The sequence below is a fragment of the Diabrotica undecimpunctata genome, chromosome 2 (genome assembly GCF_040954645.1).
Source record: "Diabrotica undecimpunctata isolate CICGRU chromosome 2, icDiaUnde3, whole genome shotgun sequence".
Lineage (NCBI taxonomy): Eukaryota > Metazoa > Arthropoda > Insecta > Coleoptera > Chrysomelidae > Diabrotica > Diabrotica undecimpunctata.
Genome location: NC_092804.1, coordinates 57,700,624 through 57,718,094, shown reverse-complemented (window position 1 = coordinate 57,718,094; position 17,471 = coordinate 57,700,624). Strand labels below are relative to the sequence as shown.

At 33.8% G+C, this 17,471-nt stretch overlaps 1 protein-coding gene across 1 annotated transcript in view; it reads right to left on the bottom strand.

Annotated features, from left to right (window-relative positions):
- LOC140434595 (fatty acyl-CoA reductase 2-like) overlaps positions 1 to 17,471 on the bottom strand; it is a 57,286-nt gene that overhangs the window by 17,772 nt on the left and 22,043 nt on the right. Inside the window, exons 4-7 of the mRNA XM_072522971.1 lie at positions 11,463 to 11,572; positions 9,182 to 9,371; positions 4,545 to 4,630; positions 1,636 to 1,816 (exon numbers count right to left, since the gene is read on the bottom strand). Of these exons, the coding sequence (XP_072379072.1) occupies positions 1,636 to 1,816; positions 4,545 to 4,630; positions 9,182 to 9,371; positions 11,463 to 11,572 (567 nt within the window). The remainder of the gene's footprint in view (positions 1 to 1,635; positions 1,817 to 4,544; positions 4,631 to 9,181; positions 9,372 to 11,462; positions 11,573 to 17,471) is intronic.

The following is a 17,471-nucleotide window of genomic DNA, read 5'->3' as shown; positions in this document are numbered from 1 at the left end:
TTTCTAACTGTTAAATCACATTTAATAATATAGTTTGATAACTGTGCTGGCCAAAACAAAAAGTCTTTGTTGACAAAAGAGTATTTCTCATTGTTTTGATATTATTGGCTGCAGACGGTTTATTTAAGTCGATTAAACAAAGATTTCTGATTCGTCGGCACAGTTTTATTTCTTGAAACAGCGACTTCGCTCTAATAGGGAAAATAAAAATGTTCTCTGTTCCTTCCGACATCAATAAAGTAGTCGTCATCATCATCATCAATTGCCCTGATTTATCCCTTGTTGAACATAGGCCTTTTTTTAAATATTTTAATCTATTTCTGTTTTGCGTTTCTGCTATCCTCCTCCTCCTCCGTTCGTTATCCTTCGCATAGATTTAGCAACTGTATGATGTTTAATTTACTTTGATTGACATCAAACTAAGTCTGGTAATAATATTTACTTCTTAAAATACAGACTCAGTTCTACGATGTGCTGCCCATGAAAGTCGTAATATCCTCCTGTATATTATTATCCCAAAGGTGTTGATACTGTTTGCGTCAGCTTTCCTAATAGTCCACATTTCAGAGGCATTTTTCGCAATAGAGAATATCAGTGCACATGCAAGGAGTAGTTTCGTGGCTTTAGTTACGTCAATGTCTTTCCAAATTTTCGTCAGTTTTGCTCTTGCGGACCTAGCCATTGTTAGTGGTTGTCTTATTTTTTCTTCTCATTCGCCACCCAAATGGTCAAAATTCTTTTGAGGTCGTCGGTCTTGTAATAAGCTCGATAATGTCTTTCACTCCATTCTTCTACGAACTTCCCCGTTACTTAATCTATTTCCCAAACTTATTCCAAGCATTAATCTCTCCATTTTACTCTCCTTGTGAGAGTTAAGGTTCCTGCTCCGTATGTGAGGACTGGTAGAATACACTGGTTAAAAACTTTCCTTTTTAAATGGATTGGGGCATTTGTTTTAAACACGTCTCTCATTTTTCCGAATGCAGCTCAACATAAACTTACTTTCCTTAGTAGCTTAGATATTTGGTTGTCCTGCGTTCATCTTATTTCGTGGCCCAAATACCTAGACCTTTCTACAACTTCTCTAGGCGATTTTCCGATTATTATTATTTATTGGGGACAAGATTTTTCATCATTTTTGTTTTCCCATACTTTATCCTTAAACACACTCTCTGTGTTACTTGCTGTAGTTGTAGCATAACTCTGGCTTCTACTAAGTCCTCTATTATGAGAACAAGGTCATCAGTATATTGGAGATGATTTAATTTCTGTCCATCGATGTTAATACCCTTTGAGCCCGACTCTAATCGTTTAAATGTCTACTTTATGACTGCTACAAACAGTTTTGGCGACAAAATGGTAGAAGGTAGAAATCAACTCTTACTGAAAATCTACTTACCAGTATTCTAGTAAAGAGCCTGTATAGGTGGTTCAGTAAGCTAATGGACCTGTAGTTTTTAATCTAATGTATCTTCTTTTTTATGAAGGAAGATTTTAACCATATTTTTCAATTTATTGGGGATGATTTTGTTATGCGGACACAGATGAGGATAAAGAGAATGAAGATGAATAGTGTAATTAATAGTACACTTTTTAACAAGCAAGACAAACTGAAGTATTAAAAACTTTACTTACGAGGGTGGCTTTCCTATTAGTTTTAATCCAACATCGCATATAAATGCTAAACAAGTGTGTAGTAGGAACGTTAACAGTACGTAGTTGTAATAGCATGATGTATTAAATTGCGTCGGTAAATTTATCATCTTAACCGAAGGTATTTCTCGAGTTTCGGTGTGTACAGCACCTAACCATTCGTCTGGAACAAAAAAGCATTTAAATATTTACATACAAAGAGAATTCTCCTTGATTTTCGGAATTAGTTACGGAGTTTTCCTACGAAAATTAAATAATACTCGGCACTTCTTAATAACTAAAGTATATCCTATTGAAACAAGGAGACGTAATATCGCCAATGCTTTTCAACCTAGCTCTAGAAGACATCTTCAAAACTACAAATTGGTCAACCTATGGCATTAACGTTAATGGCAACAAGTTAAACCACCTCAGATTCACTGACGACATAGTGAATATAGCGAGCTCATTCGAGGAACTGCAAATTATGTTGGGGGAACTAGCAGCCAGCTCCCAATACGTCGGCCTAAAAATGAATATGAAAAAAACAAAAATAATGACAAACACAGATGACCCCAGACATATAACTATAAACAGCAGTGAGATAGAACAAATCCAAGAATATATTTACCTAGGCAAAATTCTGAGACTTGACAAAGAGAACCAAAGTGCGGAAATTACTAGAAGAGCAAGACTAGCATGGGTTTATACCCCAATACTTGAGGAGCAAAGTGTTCAACCAATGCATCCTTCCTATCATGACATGTGGATGTCAAACCTGGACCCTAACCAAGGCAAACATGAATAAACTAGCCACAACAGAAAGAACAATGAAAAGAGCAATGTTAGGTATACGACTGTCAGATAAAAAGAGGAACGACTGGGTAAGATCCAAAACAAAAGTCGAGGACATAACAACAAAAATTGCCAAACTTCGCGGGCCACACTGCTAGACAGAAAGACCAACGTTGGAATACTACAATACAACATTGGAGACCTTACGAAAGTAAACGACCAAGAGAAAGACCACAGATGAGATGGGTTGATGACATTAAAAGAATAGCCGGAACAAATTAAAAATATGTTGCTCAGGATAGAGACCGATGGAAGGAGTTGGAAGAGGCCTATGTCCAAACATGGACGAAAGAAGGCTAAGAAGAAGAAGAAGATCCTATTGTAACAGAAATTATACTTTGTCACCCTGCCACCCATGTTAACGTAGGATGCTGTCAACGGCTGTCATATCGACATCCGCCATTATCATTGTCTTTCCAGCAATCAACATGTGTGAACTGCATAATCATAATGTAGTTTTTTTTAATCATGTAGTCTATTGTTTTATTTTATTCGGATTACACCGCATCAAGTAATGTGTTTTATCATTATTTACCTCAACCTACCTGCGCGTTGCAACCTATTACAGTGAAGTAATTACGAAATGAACTCTTATTTCTCGAGAATCGAGATTTCGGAATCATAAATTTCTTTTCCTTAGCCGAGATATAATCATTGAATTAAATTATCTTTGTCAGTTTGATTTGTACTACAAAGAAGTCTTAATTAACCCACAATAATTCATAAAATAACTTCACTATTTTTACAACTAATCTTGACAGTACATACATGCTGCTGAATATTCCAGTCTATTAATGGAATTTTTCAGCGCCGAGTTTCGTAAAACAACAACAAAATAACTAATATTGCCTATGTTAAGCTAGATTTCTTAATTCCCAACTCACTTCACACGAATAACAAACTTAAATTCACTCACAATAATTAGTAACTGACTTAGATTGAACATTAAGGCCTGGCGCATATTGAACTCAGCCGAGACCCAACACACGCATAGCCCCCCTCGACCCGTGCATTTATTTTTCCAGCGCACCGCATATTGAACCCATCCATGGGCTGTCGCCGTGACCAGCTAAGATGAATTCAATCGAGAAGCATTTTTTAATCAATTTACCATACTTCATCTTTCAATTTCGTCCTCTTAATAGTCCCCCTACAAAGAGTAGGAACAGACGAGAAGTGCATTCGAATAATCACGAATTTGTACTGTAACCTGCGTAACTCGTGTAACTCGTAAGCGTAAGTCAGAGTCGAAGGAAAGTTGACCGACCAGGTAAAGCTTCTGGATAAAGGTTGCGAGTAGTAAGGTAGGGCTGTGTGCTCTCGCCGACTCTGTTCAATATATACTCTGAAGAAATTTTTACTGAAGCCCTCAAGAACATAGAGATGGAAATCCGAATTAATGGAGAATAAATCAACAATCTCCGTTACGCCAATTGCACTGTGATACAAGCAACCAGCCTAAATGATAAACACCAGATTCATTGTTATCAGCCGTGGAAATATAGATCCCGGGGCGCTAATGGCAGCGCGAAGATACTGTCGATGAAGCCTGGACACTGACGCAAGACACTGAAACAAAGATCTAAGCCTTCGAGGTGTGGAAAATTCACAGGAGAATATTGACAATATCTAATGGGGAGCACATCACCAATGTTAAAGTCCTTCAATGCATGAGAAAAGAAAAAGAGGTACTTAACTTAGTGAAACATTCCCCCACCTAATATCCAACGAATAAATATATTAAATTGTTCAACTTACCACGCAGTTGATGTCATGAGTCTAGTATTTTGATTCGATTCGAGAAGATTCGATTTTGATCTTTGGCATCCCGAATTATGGGTTTAAGGAAACGAATATAAAGACTTTATGTGTTAATAATTATTTTAATTTAGGGTGTAATTAGAGGAGGAATTAAAGGTTGAAATGGTAACTGCTTTTTTCCTATTCTTCCCTAGGTTTGATCTAGATGAGGTAATGCATAATTGCCACAAGGAATTAATTATTAATAATACTATATATCTAATATTATATAATCATTACGTTTAATATCAACTTACCAATTGTAATAGGTTTTTCCTGAGAACTGATGCAATGATAAATAGAAACTCCAATGGAATTAATGTCACCTCTTTTTAGTCGGTTCCTGAAAAAAGTAAGTGTAAGTGTAATTGTGTAGCAACAAAATTTTTGAAATTTTATATTATTTCGCATAAATTCATTGAAACTCGGTAGGCAACTATCCACGTTTTGATGTTAAAGAGTTCTTGCTTCTTCTATATCATTTGAACCGGCATATGGGCAATACATTTTTGTGGATAACTGCTGGTTTCCTCTATTTTTTTTTCTAAAGCCTTTCCATTTTCTTTAAAGTTTATAAGACAGCCTCTAGGTCGCTGTGGATTATAACCTTCCATTCGTTTATCGAGAATTACAGTAGACTCCCTCTATAACGAGAACTGAAATGGCAGACTAATTACCTCGTTATAAGCGGATCTCGGTATATCCAACAACAATAATACTGTGTATACATATGAATATGTAGTTTTCTAAAACATTAACTTTCTATAGTGAAGCCATTCCCCATTCGGAGCAATATAAGATGATAATAAATATTGTTTGAATGGCGTTTTTGAAAAAAAGTTTTATTGTCAATGAAATACATTAAAACAAAAAAGAGTTGTTTACTTTTATTGTCAATGATATACGTTAAAACAAAAAATCTGTATTCTGTAAATCTGTATAAAGCGTATTTTCAAGAATAACATAAACTACTGCGTCTGTAATTGGAAGAAGTCTGTCATTTTTGACTGCTTTAAATTGTCTAGTATTCTATCTATCATATTTTCTAAAGATGTGAAACAGTTTTATGCTTCTTTATTTGCGTTTTTTCTTTTGATAAAGTTTCTGACAACCTTTAAAACACTTTCCACATCTTGTCTATTAGGACCTATATTATTAGGTGTGAATGGTCAACCCCCTACAATGACACTTGTGAATCATAAATTGTAAATTTCAGACTAAGAATCATAAATTGTAAGAAGTTTATTGCGGACGGTAGGTAAAAAGGGTATTTATTTATAGCTACGGTCGGGCCAAAACGTAAAAAAAACACGTTTTTCAATCTTATTTTCTCTCGTTATAAGCAAATTTACCTCGCTATAGACGGTTATAGTTCAATAGAAATTTCACGTTACATCTAGTGTACCTAGTTATAAGCGAAAACTCGTAATAACCGTGCCCGTATTAACTTACTACTTATTCTTCCCCTGTCAAGTTTTCATTCGAAGGTTTTCTACCGAAATCAAGGTCACCTAGCAGACATCATCATCCTCAGTTGACGCTAGAGCCCTTCGTGAGCCCTAGTCTGCCTTAAAACATTCTTCCATCCTTCCCTGTCGAGTGCCTGTCTTCTTCATCTTCTTACTCCAATTTCTTTTAAATTGTCCTACACATCGTACTGAGCAGACGTACAATATCAAATAATCGGGGGTAAGGCCAATAGGCCATTTGCAGCCGATCAGTAGGCAATCAGGAACAAAAGAATGTAGCAGTCCCAACATCGTTGATGTTCAGATACAACTTTTTTGTTCAGAACACATTTCAGATATGGATCATTTTTTTGGCTTTTTTTGTAGCTGTTGAGGTTATTATTTAGGTATTATTTATGATTGTAGTTCTTCGCATGTGGAAAAATCGTCCCTCTAATTTTAAGCAGTCAAATTCGCAATTTGCGCTAGGTTTTTTTAAAAGGGCATTGGAAAAAATGAAATTTTTCTTCCCTACGCTCGATGGCAAAATCATATTCTTGTACTTAGTAATCGCTTTAGCTATCTTGTCATTTGTAGAAGCCACTTCAGAGCTGCATGATCAGTTCGAAGCAGAAACTTTTGATCATATTTACGTATTTGAGAAAATGTTCACAAGCATTCACCACATCTAAAAGATCTCTTCTGGTAACACAGTAGTTTCTTTCTAGTTTCGAAAAGACTTTGATGAAGTAGCAAAACACATTCTCCTTCTTGCCTCGAATAGGTGAATATCGATGATCTGCTAAGAGCATTCTGTAGCTCTTCGAAAGCTTTTTGATACTCATTATTTCGCTCGTTATATATATAATATATATATATATTATATATATATATATATATATATATATATATATATATATATATATATATATATATATATATATATATATAATATATATATATATATATTATATATATATATATATATATATATATATATATCTTATATATATATATATATATATATATATATATATATATATATATATATATATATATATATATATATATATATATATATATATATATTTGGTCCTCTTGGGTGAGATTAGTTAAGGGCTTAGCGATATTGGCAAATCCTTTGTCAAAACTTCGGTAATATAAGCCGGGAAAACTTCAAATGTCTTGTTTATCCTGTGGTGTTAGCCATTATCCAATTGCTTTAACTTTTTCATAGTCAGTAGTTACACTATAACTGGATATTTCTTCTTAAAGTGTCGACTTCGTGTGGAGATTTGCCACGTCATGACTATTTGTTTAACGTTCTAAAAGATTTCGGAGACTTCCTATGTTGCATTTTCCTACTATTTTTCTTATATTTTTATGTATGGTATCGCTATGGTTTAATTTTTTTGGTAAATATCAGAAATTTTATCTTGTTAAGATTCGTATTCAAGCATTGATATAGTATTGATACTAGTTTCATAAATTTTTTTAAAAGAATATTTGTAGGTCGTTTATACTTTCTGCTATAAATACAGTATCATCTGCATATCGTATGTTGTTAATAACTATTACCCCAGTTGTCTCATTTCTGTAATCATCATCATCAACAGCTATTCCAGAGGTCTACCTCTACTTCTCTTGTTTACTCTTGGTCGCCATGTAATAATTAGCTTCGTCCAACAATTGTCTTCCATTCTTCCTATGTATCCTGCCCAGTACCATTTTAACATGGCGATCTTTTGGATTACATCTGTAACTTTCAGCATTAAGCATTACATTCTATAATGCTTCTCTAAGTATGACTTCTGAATGTATGTTATAGAGTTGTGGTAAAAGTGAGCAGCTTTGTCTTGTTTTGATATTTTTGGTATTGGTTATCTATCTTGAGATTGGACGTTTTAAAGAACAGTTTTAAAGGCCCATTTTAACGAACCTGGTGGTAGTAGTGATGGTGAATGTACAGATGGGGGATTTCAAGTACCGAAAGGTTGGTACAATAAATTTAAGGTGCGACAATCATTGTATAGCATTAAAACCGTTGGAGAAGCTGCATCTCCAGCTGTAGCAAAAAGATATCCAGAAGCATTTGTGAACCTGGTAGCTGGTGGAGGATATAAACGTTAGCAAGTATTTAATGCAGACGAAACTGCAGTGTTGAAAGAGAATTCTACATAAAATATTCATTTCTAAAAGCGAAAAGCTTACCTCTGGATTAAGGCCAGCAAATGATAGAGTTACACTGCTGCCTTGTTCTTATACATTTGGAGATTGTATTATTAAACCACTGATGCTTTATAGATCTTTAAACGCTTAAAAAATAAAAACAAGAACGGCCTGTCAGTGTTTTGGCCTACCAATAGCAAAGCTTGGATTACAAGCGCTATTTTTTGTCACTGGTTCCGGAATTGTTTTGTTTTTGAAGTTGAAGATTATTTGAAATCAAAGAATTTAGACTTTAAAGCAGTTCTAGTTTTGGACAATGCACCAGGCCATCAAAAGAGATATTTTTACCTTCCAATACGATAGATTTGCCTCAACCTATGGATCAAGGAATAATCCATGCCTTTAAGTTCTATTACATTAGACGAACCTTTAAAATAATACTGAATAATATGGAATGTAATCCTGATATTAATGTTATAAAACGCTGGAAGAAATTTGACATAACAAAATGCATTATAAACATAAAAGATTTATTGCACGAACTAAAGCCATACACATTGAAATCATATTGGAAAAACTATGGCGTATTCTAACTGTGGGAAATGAGAAAGAATATGTGCAAGTTCAAACTTTAACCGCAAACACCGCCGAAATTACGAGTGGAATAGGACGAGATAGGTTCAAACAGATAAAATCAAGCGACGTTTAGGAGTTGCTTGAATCACAAGATGAAGATTTGACTGAAACCGACTTGAAGGAAATGTTAAATTTACAACTCATTAAAGAAGTGGCTTCAACAAGCACTGGAAATGTGACATTTAATTAGAAAACTCTTAGTAAAGCTTAGGGAATGGCAAATGAGCTTTGTGATTTCTTTATGAAAATTGATCCATCTATGGAAGGAAGTTTTATTTTTAAGCGACAAATTGCTAATGTCTCTGCTGAATATCAGTCTGAATTGAAGAAGTTTTTGAAAACTGTCAAGCAAGAGAAAATTACTAAATTCTTTAAACCATTGCCTAAACCTGAAGATAATATGTAATTCATCAATATGTATGGTAAAAAATGAAACTAATTATTTTGGGTGTATTTGCTTTTTTATTTCGTCACAATATAAATTACCATTCCATATTCACTGTTTCTTTATTCGGGACATACTTAGGGAACATATACCCCGCGAATGAAGAGCTTCTACAGTATATGCTACATTTCTAAATAAAATTCAAAAATAAGAATTTTACACTTTTCCGATATTTAATAATTAGTATAAAACTTACTTTTGTAATCCCGTATACCATCCAGCAGCTATGCTAAGATTTACCACATAGTCAACGGGAACAGCATCTAATACTCCACTTTTATAATAATTTACCTTATTCACGCCCATGGCGTATTTTACTGTATCGCCATACAAACCATTAACATTTTCTACATAGCCAGTAACAGGTTCAGATTCCGCTGGCAACACTGTAAAAAATTATATTATAGTCGAGAGAATATATGCAGTGTGTATATCATGTGTATATAAATACAGAGTCATTGAAAAACATTTGTTTATATTGTTTTGCTGTCTTTAAAACACACATTTCAAGAAAACAAAAAAGATCATCTTAAATTCATGTAAGCGCGTTTTGTCACTTTTGTAATATTAATAGGAGAGTTATTTGTCCTATGCTGATATGATAATATCAGCAGAAAATCAGCAGAAAAACCCAAATGTTGAAGAAGAAGTACAACAAAGTTTAAAAGCAAGATAAAGCAGCAATTAGACATATTATTAGACATACCGCGAAGACAAGACCTGACACATGTAAAACGAGACGACTACTAGTAACAACAGAGATGAAAATACTCCGACGAATATCAGAGAAAAGTCTGTTCGATAGGGAGAGAAGCGAAAACATAAGAAGAGCATGCAATATAGAAGACATAAATGGATGGGTAACAAAAAGGAAACAGAAGTGGAACGAACACATTAGTAGAAGGACAGAGGATAGGATAGTACGAATAGCACGAGGTAAGTCACCAACTAACACAGTAAAAGTTAGAAAAACATCATACCTAGGCCACATACTGAGAAATAATAAGTACCAATATGCCCAACTTATAGTGAAAGGAAAAATCGAGGGAAAGAGAGGCCTAGGAAGGAAAAAAATATCGTGGCTCAGAAACATCCGACAATGGACAGGGCTAAATTTTGAACAGCTAATAAGAACAGCTGAAGATAGAGAAGATTTTAAAATTGTAGTAGCCAACCTCTATTGAGGAGAGGGCACTTTAAGAAGAAGAAGTCACCAAATGGACGAAGAAGTATTGGCAGACCAAGAAAAAGATGGTGCGATAATTTAAACAATTTAGGAGGCTAGTATTGAAGAAGAAACAGGCTTTAAAGCCTAAATACAAGAAGGAAGATAAAGAAGAAGAAGAAGAAGAAGAAGAGTTATTTTTCAATAATGTAATAAAATTAGGCAAAAATCTCATTTTACTGCATGTGGTCTATTTTATGTATTTTAAAAACTTCTGAATAATGTGGAAATCCTGCCGAATAAATTTTAATAATATTATCCACTGCATGTTTCTGTGTCGATATAATCAAGAAGCCATAAAATTTTTATTCAAGTCATCTCCCAACAAAAAATTATACTGCCGCAGAACGTTGCTTTTCTCCTCTATTTAAGTATGTAGTTGAAACCTAATTATTAGATTATATTTTATGTACGTACCAAAAGGAAAATCTTTTCCAAACAGTTGCTGTGTGAATGTGAAATGGTAGGACTTTAGTTGTAGTATTTCCTACTGTCTTATGTCTTATGATGTCTGTGAAAACAAAAGTGAGGGATGTTAGACAAAAAGTTGCAAAATTGAAATGGAGATTTGCCAGACACAATATAAGACAAAAAGAAGACCGATGGAACAAAATTCTTATAAGTTAGAGACCGTGGGAATATAAACAAAGCAGAGGAAGGCCCCAAATGAGATAAGCAGATGATATTAAGAAGCACGTGGGCTCTAGGTGGATGACTGTAGCGACAGACAGAGAAGAATGGAAAAGGATTGGGGAGGCCTATGTCCAAAGATGGACCGAAGAACGCTAATTAGATAGATAGATAGATTTCCTACTGTCTCTCCTTTTATGTTATTTGCCTTTCGTTTCCTGTATTGTTTGTTTAAAAAAAAAGTCGCTATGAAGGGTACATTCACGTGGAGCCTATGTCTCAAGCTTCACTGTCTATTTTGGATAAGGATAAGAATACTTTATTATGAGTAGGATTAAACATGAAGTCCTCATTTAGGATCCTGTAATCCTCTCCAGGTTTACTTTGAATGTTTGTTGGTTATCAGAGTACAAGGCAAACAAGCGCCGAAAAAGGCACTGTGGCAAGTTGTCGTAGGCGTGTGTTGTGAATCAGAGGTGAGAGGTTCTAACTGGATGAGATGTTCTTTCCAACTGTATGTATGTATATATTTTTAATTATTTTTTTACTCGACTCTAATTATGATTTTTCGATGGCTCTACAAAATTAAAATAAAATAAAACAGAAGAAATAAGATACATACGTAAGGAGGGGCGTATAACACAAACAGGTAGTCCCTTCGCTTCCCTTCTAATGAAGTCTTCCACTATATTTAAAGTTGCAGGGTAAGCATTAGGCCAATCTTCCGATAGTCTAAAATTAAAGAATCAAACTATGTACTTAAGTAAACCATTTTAATAAAGTAAAATAACTTAACTAAAGTCTAAAGTCTCAAGTCTAACTTAACTAAGTCTATAGTGAAGCCATTTTTGAAGAAGCATTGCTATCTCAAAGTGAAGGAATAATAATTAACGGAAGATCTATTAACAACATAAGATATGCAGATGACACCGTGATTATGACAAGCTCTGCTGAACAAATCCAATTACTGCTAAACAAAACAAACAGTTTCTTTGAAAAATATGGACTAAAAATGAATATAAAAAAGACCAAATACATGATAATAACAAAGAAAACAAATATACCAACAAACATACATTTGGGAAATGTACCGATAGAAAGGGTTAATACATACAAATACCTAGGAACCTGGATTTCAGACAATAATGAACAAACAACCGAAATAAGAGCCAGGATAGAAATAGCAAGAAATGCGTTTGTAAAAATGAAAACAATTCTCTGCAACAAAGACCTTAGATTATAACAGACAGTAAGAGCACTGAGATGCTACGTGTTTTCGATACTGCAATATGGACTTGAAAGCTGGACATTAAAGCAGGAACACATAAATAAGTTACAGTCCTTTGAAATGTGGTGTTACAGAAGGATGCTTAGAATAGCATGGACACAGAAGAAAACTAATACGGAAGTATTGCGAGAAATGGGCAAAGAATGCGAAATACAATAAAAATAAGAAAGTTACAATATCTGAGACACGTCATGAAAGGACAGTGACATGAACTGCTAAGGCTGGTAATATAGGGAAAGATAAGAGGAGGAAGGAGTATAAGAAGAAGGAGAGTGTCATGGTTAAAGAATTTAAGGGACTGGTTTAAATGCAGTTCTATAGAAGTCGTCAGAGCAGCAGTAGATAGAGTAAGGATAGTGATGATGATATCCAACCTCTGATCGGGAGACGGCACTTAAAGAAGAAGATTGATAAATCTGCACCCTCTTTGATTTACCAAAAGCCATAAATCTGTACATTTGTAATTTAGATACATAATATGACTGATATCGGATGTTATTTATAAAAAAATTTTAAAGACTTTAATTCAACATATATTGGACAAACACACCAATATCTCCATAGAATGGTTGTTGTACACAAACGTACTGTACAAACCAACAAATTAAACACAACAGCATTAGCCAACATTCTCTAGAAGTCATCCTTTTATATAGGGGGGGATACAAAAAAAGATGCATATTGGAGATGATTCACATAAAAAAGATCAAAATTCTATCAATAATACGACTGACATCAAAGATCTTTCCAATATAACTCATAATTTATTAAATTGGGTTGTATTTTAAATGCACAATGGCAGACATTTAAAATGAAACCCTGAACCACTCGTATTTTAAAGTACCTGTCAGCTGTCAGATGTATATAGGGTCAGATACCATTTTTAATTCCATCTTAAACTTTTAAAGAGTAAAAACATAACATATAATTGTGTAATATAATGTTTATAAAATAAAGTGCTTATTAAAAATGCCAAATAGCCGACACGTTTAAGCAATAATTAAGTGTGTTTATTTATAACAGACGGACAAACCCAGGAATTAAAAAGTTTCTATTTAAAAATTCGTTGTGATCATTATTTTTAAATACAAAACTATCTCATATTTTTTAATGAAGCACCCTGTATACTAGTATTGTGTTTTGTAGAAAATTTTACAACCTTTCTTTTACTATCAGGTTTTACATACCTAGCTTGTTTCGTTTTGTAGATATTTAGAGAAGAACTATAGACTTTATGTTTTTGCAGATTTTTTGTTACTAAATTTTGTGTTCCTACTGAAATAATATCACTTAACAAAAATTATAAATATTATAATCTAATTTTATAAACATAAATAAAAAATCATAAATGAAAAAACGCAATCTATTAAAAATTAGTTGAGTTTAATAACTCACTATATTACAACAAAATATTTACCTAATCATTGTCATAATAATAATCATTGTCAGTTAGCAGCTGAAAATAGAAAACATGTGTTTATTAATTATAAACACAATCCAACGCTCCAAAACCTAATGGAGTATAAACGACTAGATGTTATTGCAAAGAAAATCTTCATAAGAAAAAGAAGAATTGGATCTATTTTTGCGAAAGCCTAAACTCAAGAACACCAATAAAAGATGTCTGGCGAAAAGTTAATTGTTTTAAAAACCTCAAACAAGCCAACAAAGTACCTATTGATTCAGAAGATACATTTTCACAGAAAAATTGCCCCGGCATAGGTTCCAAATGACGACACTGTAAAAGAACATATCCAAACAGTACCCATACAAAACCACAATTTTGACGAAAATTTTTATCTATGGGAATTGCATCAAGCCCTTAAACAAAGAAATAATGCTTCTCCAGGTATAGAAAATGTATCATATTCGCTGCTATACAACTTACCGATAGAATATAAAATTTCACTAGTAAACATTTTCAACAATATTTGGACAAATAAGACACCAGTACCAAATAGTTGGAAAAAATACATGGTAATTCCAATTTAAAAACCTGGCAGATCAGAATGTGATCCAAGTTCTTACCGACCTATCTCCTTATCTTCATGTCTTTTAAAAACATTCTAAAGAATAATTAAAAATAGATATGAATATTGACTAGAACACGAGGGTATACTTCCAAGTTCCCAATATGGTTTTCGCAAGTCTAGGTCCACTCAAGATGCAACTACAGCTCTAGTTACTTCAATTCAGCTTAATTTTACATCAAATAAGTCTACGGCAGCTGCGTTTCTTGACATTTCCGCTGCTTTTGATAATGTCAATTTAGATATTCTTTACAAAAAAATGTTGTGCTCGTATATTGGAATCCCTAAATAATTTACTCTCTTTTTAAAATCTTTATATTTCAACAGACTAACTTTTTTAAAAATTAATAATGAGGAATTTTCATACCCCCGACTAACTAATATTTTTTTTTTTATTGAAATTAACGTGTCTCGACATCTATGGCTATTGACACGGGTACAAAAACGTCTGGAGTATTACATTATACATATAAGATTATTACATTATATAAGATAAATACAGTAAGTTACAAATAGTTATACGTAGTTACATATAGTGTTACAAACTTTGTTTTTTTTTAACAAACAATGTTGCAATATTTGTTATATACGATAATATAATCTGCAATCTTTTAAAAAGTCAATTAGAGCACTGTACACATTAGGCGAACTAAGTAATAACTGCATTCAACAAGTAAGTGTTCTACTGTAAGGCGGTGAGAATCACAATGTTCACAAGCAGGTGGGTTTTCGGAAGTCATCAAGTATCCGTGAGTGAAGCGAGTGTGTCCTATTCGGAGTCTTCGAATGATGAGTTTGTCCCTCCTAGACATTGTAGGTATCTTAAATGAGTATACAGTGGGATTGATTATGTACAGTTTTGTGTTTTGTCCATTCCAATGATTTTGCCATGTTTTACGAGTGTTTTGTTTTATGGTTGCTGCTAGATCTTGATGAAGTTGAATTTTTTCTAGGCTTCGGTCAGAACAACTTGCTTTTCTTGCTGCCATATCTGCGGATTCATTTCCAGTGATTCCTACATGAGATGGGGACCAAAGAATGGTTATTGATGTTCCTCTGCTGTGGTTTTGATGACAGATGTGTTGGATTTTTTGGACTATCGGATTTAACGAGTATATGTTGGTAATGGACTGAATTGAAGAAAGAGAATCAGTGCATATAGCTAGAGATTTGGTATTGGGAGAAGTCATTTCAAGAGCTTTAAGGATATCATATAATTCTGCAGTGTGAATACTACAAGTGGTTGGTAATCGATATAGAGCTAAGGTTATGTTTTCGGTACATACAGCACAGCCAGTATTATTTTCATCTTTAGATGCGTCTGTATAAAGAACTTGATTGTACTGTTTTGCATTTATTGTTTCTTGAAATAATTATCTAAGGAGGTGGTTAGGAGTGTCTTCTTTTTTATGTCGAGTTAGACTGGTACTGAAAGAAGATAGCTTATTGGTCCATGGAGGATTATTGGAAGTACTGATGGGGGTAGTTATATTCAGGTCTATAGCTGCTAGCAAAGGATTTGCTAATTGTGGTAGGGGGTAAACAGATCTGTCTCTATTTTCAGGAGCGTGGGGGATGTTAATGAGCTTAAGTACTGGGTTTTTTGGGTTGGCTGAAACTCTAGTGAAATAGAAAGAGAGTAAAAGCTGACGTCGTATGAAAAGAAGAGGTTCCAAAGCTTTAACGCACGTGCTTTCGGTGGGGCTAGATCGAAATGCACCTAGACATATACGTAAGGAGATCGTTTGTATTGAATTTAGGGATTTAAGATAAGTATTGCAGGCGGTCATGTAGAGCATGCATTCATAATCTAATCTAGAGCGAATAAGAGCTGTATAGATTCTCAATGACATATTTTCTTCAGCTCCCCATTGATGATGTGCAAGTGTTTTCAATATATTTAGTTTACCAGCACAGTTGTCCTTTAGTTTTTTAAGTGTATTTTCCAGTTTAACTTCTGATCGAATATTAGGCCCAAGATTTACTGTAGGAAAAGGAAAATCGTTTAGATATATTTCCGGGTTTTGAACGCTTTGCTTTTTGGTAAATCTTAGTATCCTAGATTTTGAGCTGACAAGTTTGATGCCGTGTTGTACCAAGAATATACGTTGTTTACAGAATTTTGAATAAGATTTGATGTACTGGATATGCTTGCTCCACTACAGTAAATAAGTAGATCATCAGCGTACAGCAGAGCTTTTACCGGTTGGTGAACTTCTTTTGAGATATCATTAATTGCTAAGTTAAACAGAATTGGGCTTAAAACACAGCCTTGAGGTATACCATTGAGCTGTTCAAGAACATTTGACTCATTACCGTTTATTGCAACTTTAAATTTACGGTGATTTAAGAAGTTATTTATAAACGTGTAAATATTACCTGTTATTATATATTATCGATAAGTTTCTGTAATATTACATTCTTTGGAATAGTATCGAAGGCCGCCACAACTGTATCATGTTGCTTAGTGAAATTCTCGGTTATATAGTTTTGTAGTAATACTAAATTGTCCATAGCGATTCGATGTGGTCTGAATCCCGATTGAATGGAGCTAATTATATTGAACTTTTCAAATAACCAGTTAAGTCTATTATTGATTAGTTTTTCCATTAATTTGCACATGCAACATGTTAATGAAATCGGTCTATAAGAGGATGGCTCTATTGAAGGTTTGTCGGGTTTTTTTATTGGAAAAATGGTGGATTGTCTCCACAGGTTGGAAAACTTTTCGTTGATCCAAAGAAGATTATAAAATGAAAGTAATTTTGTAAGTCCATTGATGGCTAAATTTTTGAAGAATATGGAGGGTATATTGTCAATTCCTGCTGCAGAACTTTTTAAAGTATATATAGCAAAGGAAATCTCTTGAAAAGTAAAAGGTGCGTTTAAAGCGAGAAGGTCATCTGAGAGATCTGTAGTAGAAGGAAGATCTTTATGTTGAGTCAGAGTATTTGTGTAGTTGTCGTTTTTGCTTTTATTATGAAAATTAGTTGCCATAATTTTAGCAATTTGATCATCTTCAATTACTATTGAATTATGATAACTGAGCGCTAAAATTGACAAGTGTGTTGTTTTCCCGTGCATTTGTTTAATTTTCTTTCAAACTTGACTGGAAGGGGCGTCAATAGATATGGAAGATATGTATTTATTCCAACAGTCTTTTTTGCTTTGTTTGATCACTCTTCGCGCTATATCTTTTAGTTGTTTGAATTTAATCAGGCTTGACTCAGTTCTGATTCTACGATATTTATTTAATGCGGTTTTGCTTTCTCGGATAGATTTCTTACATTCAGTATTCCACCAGGGTACAGTT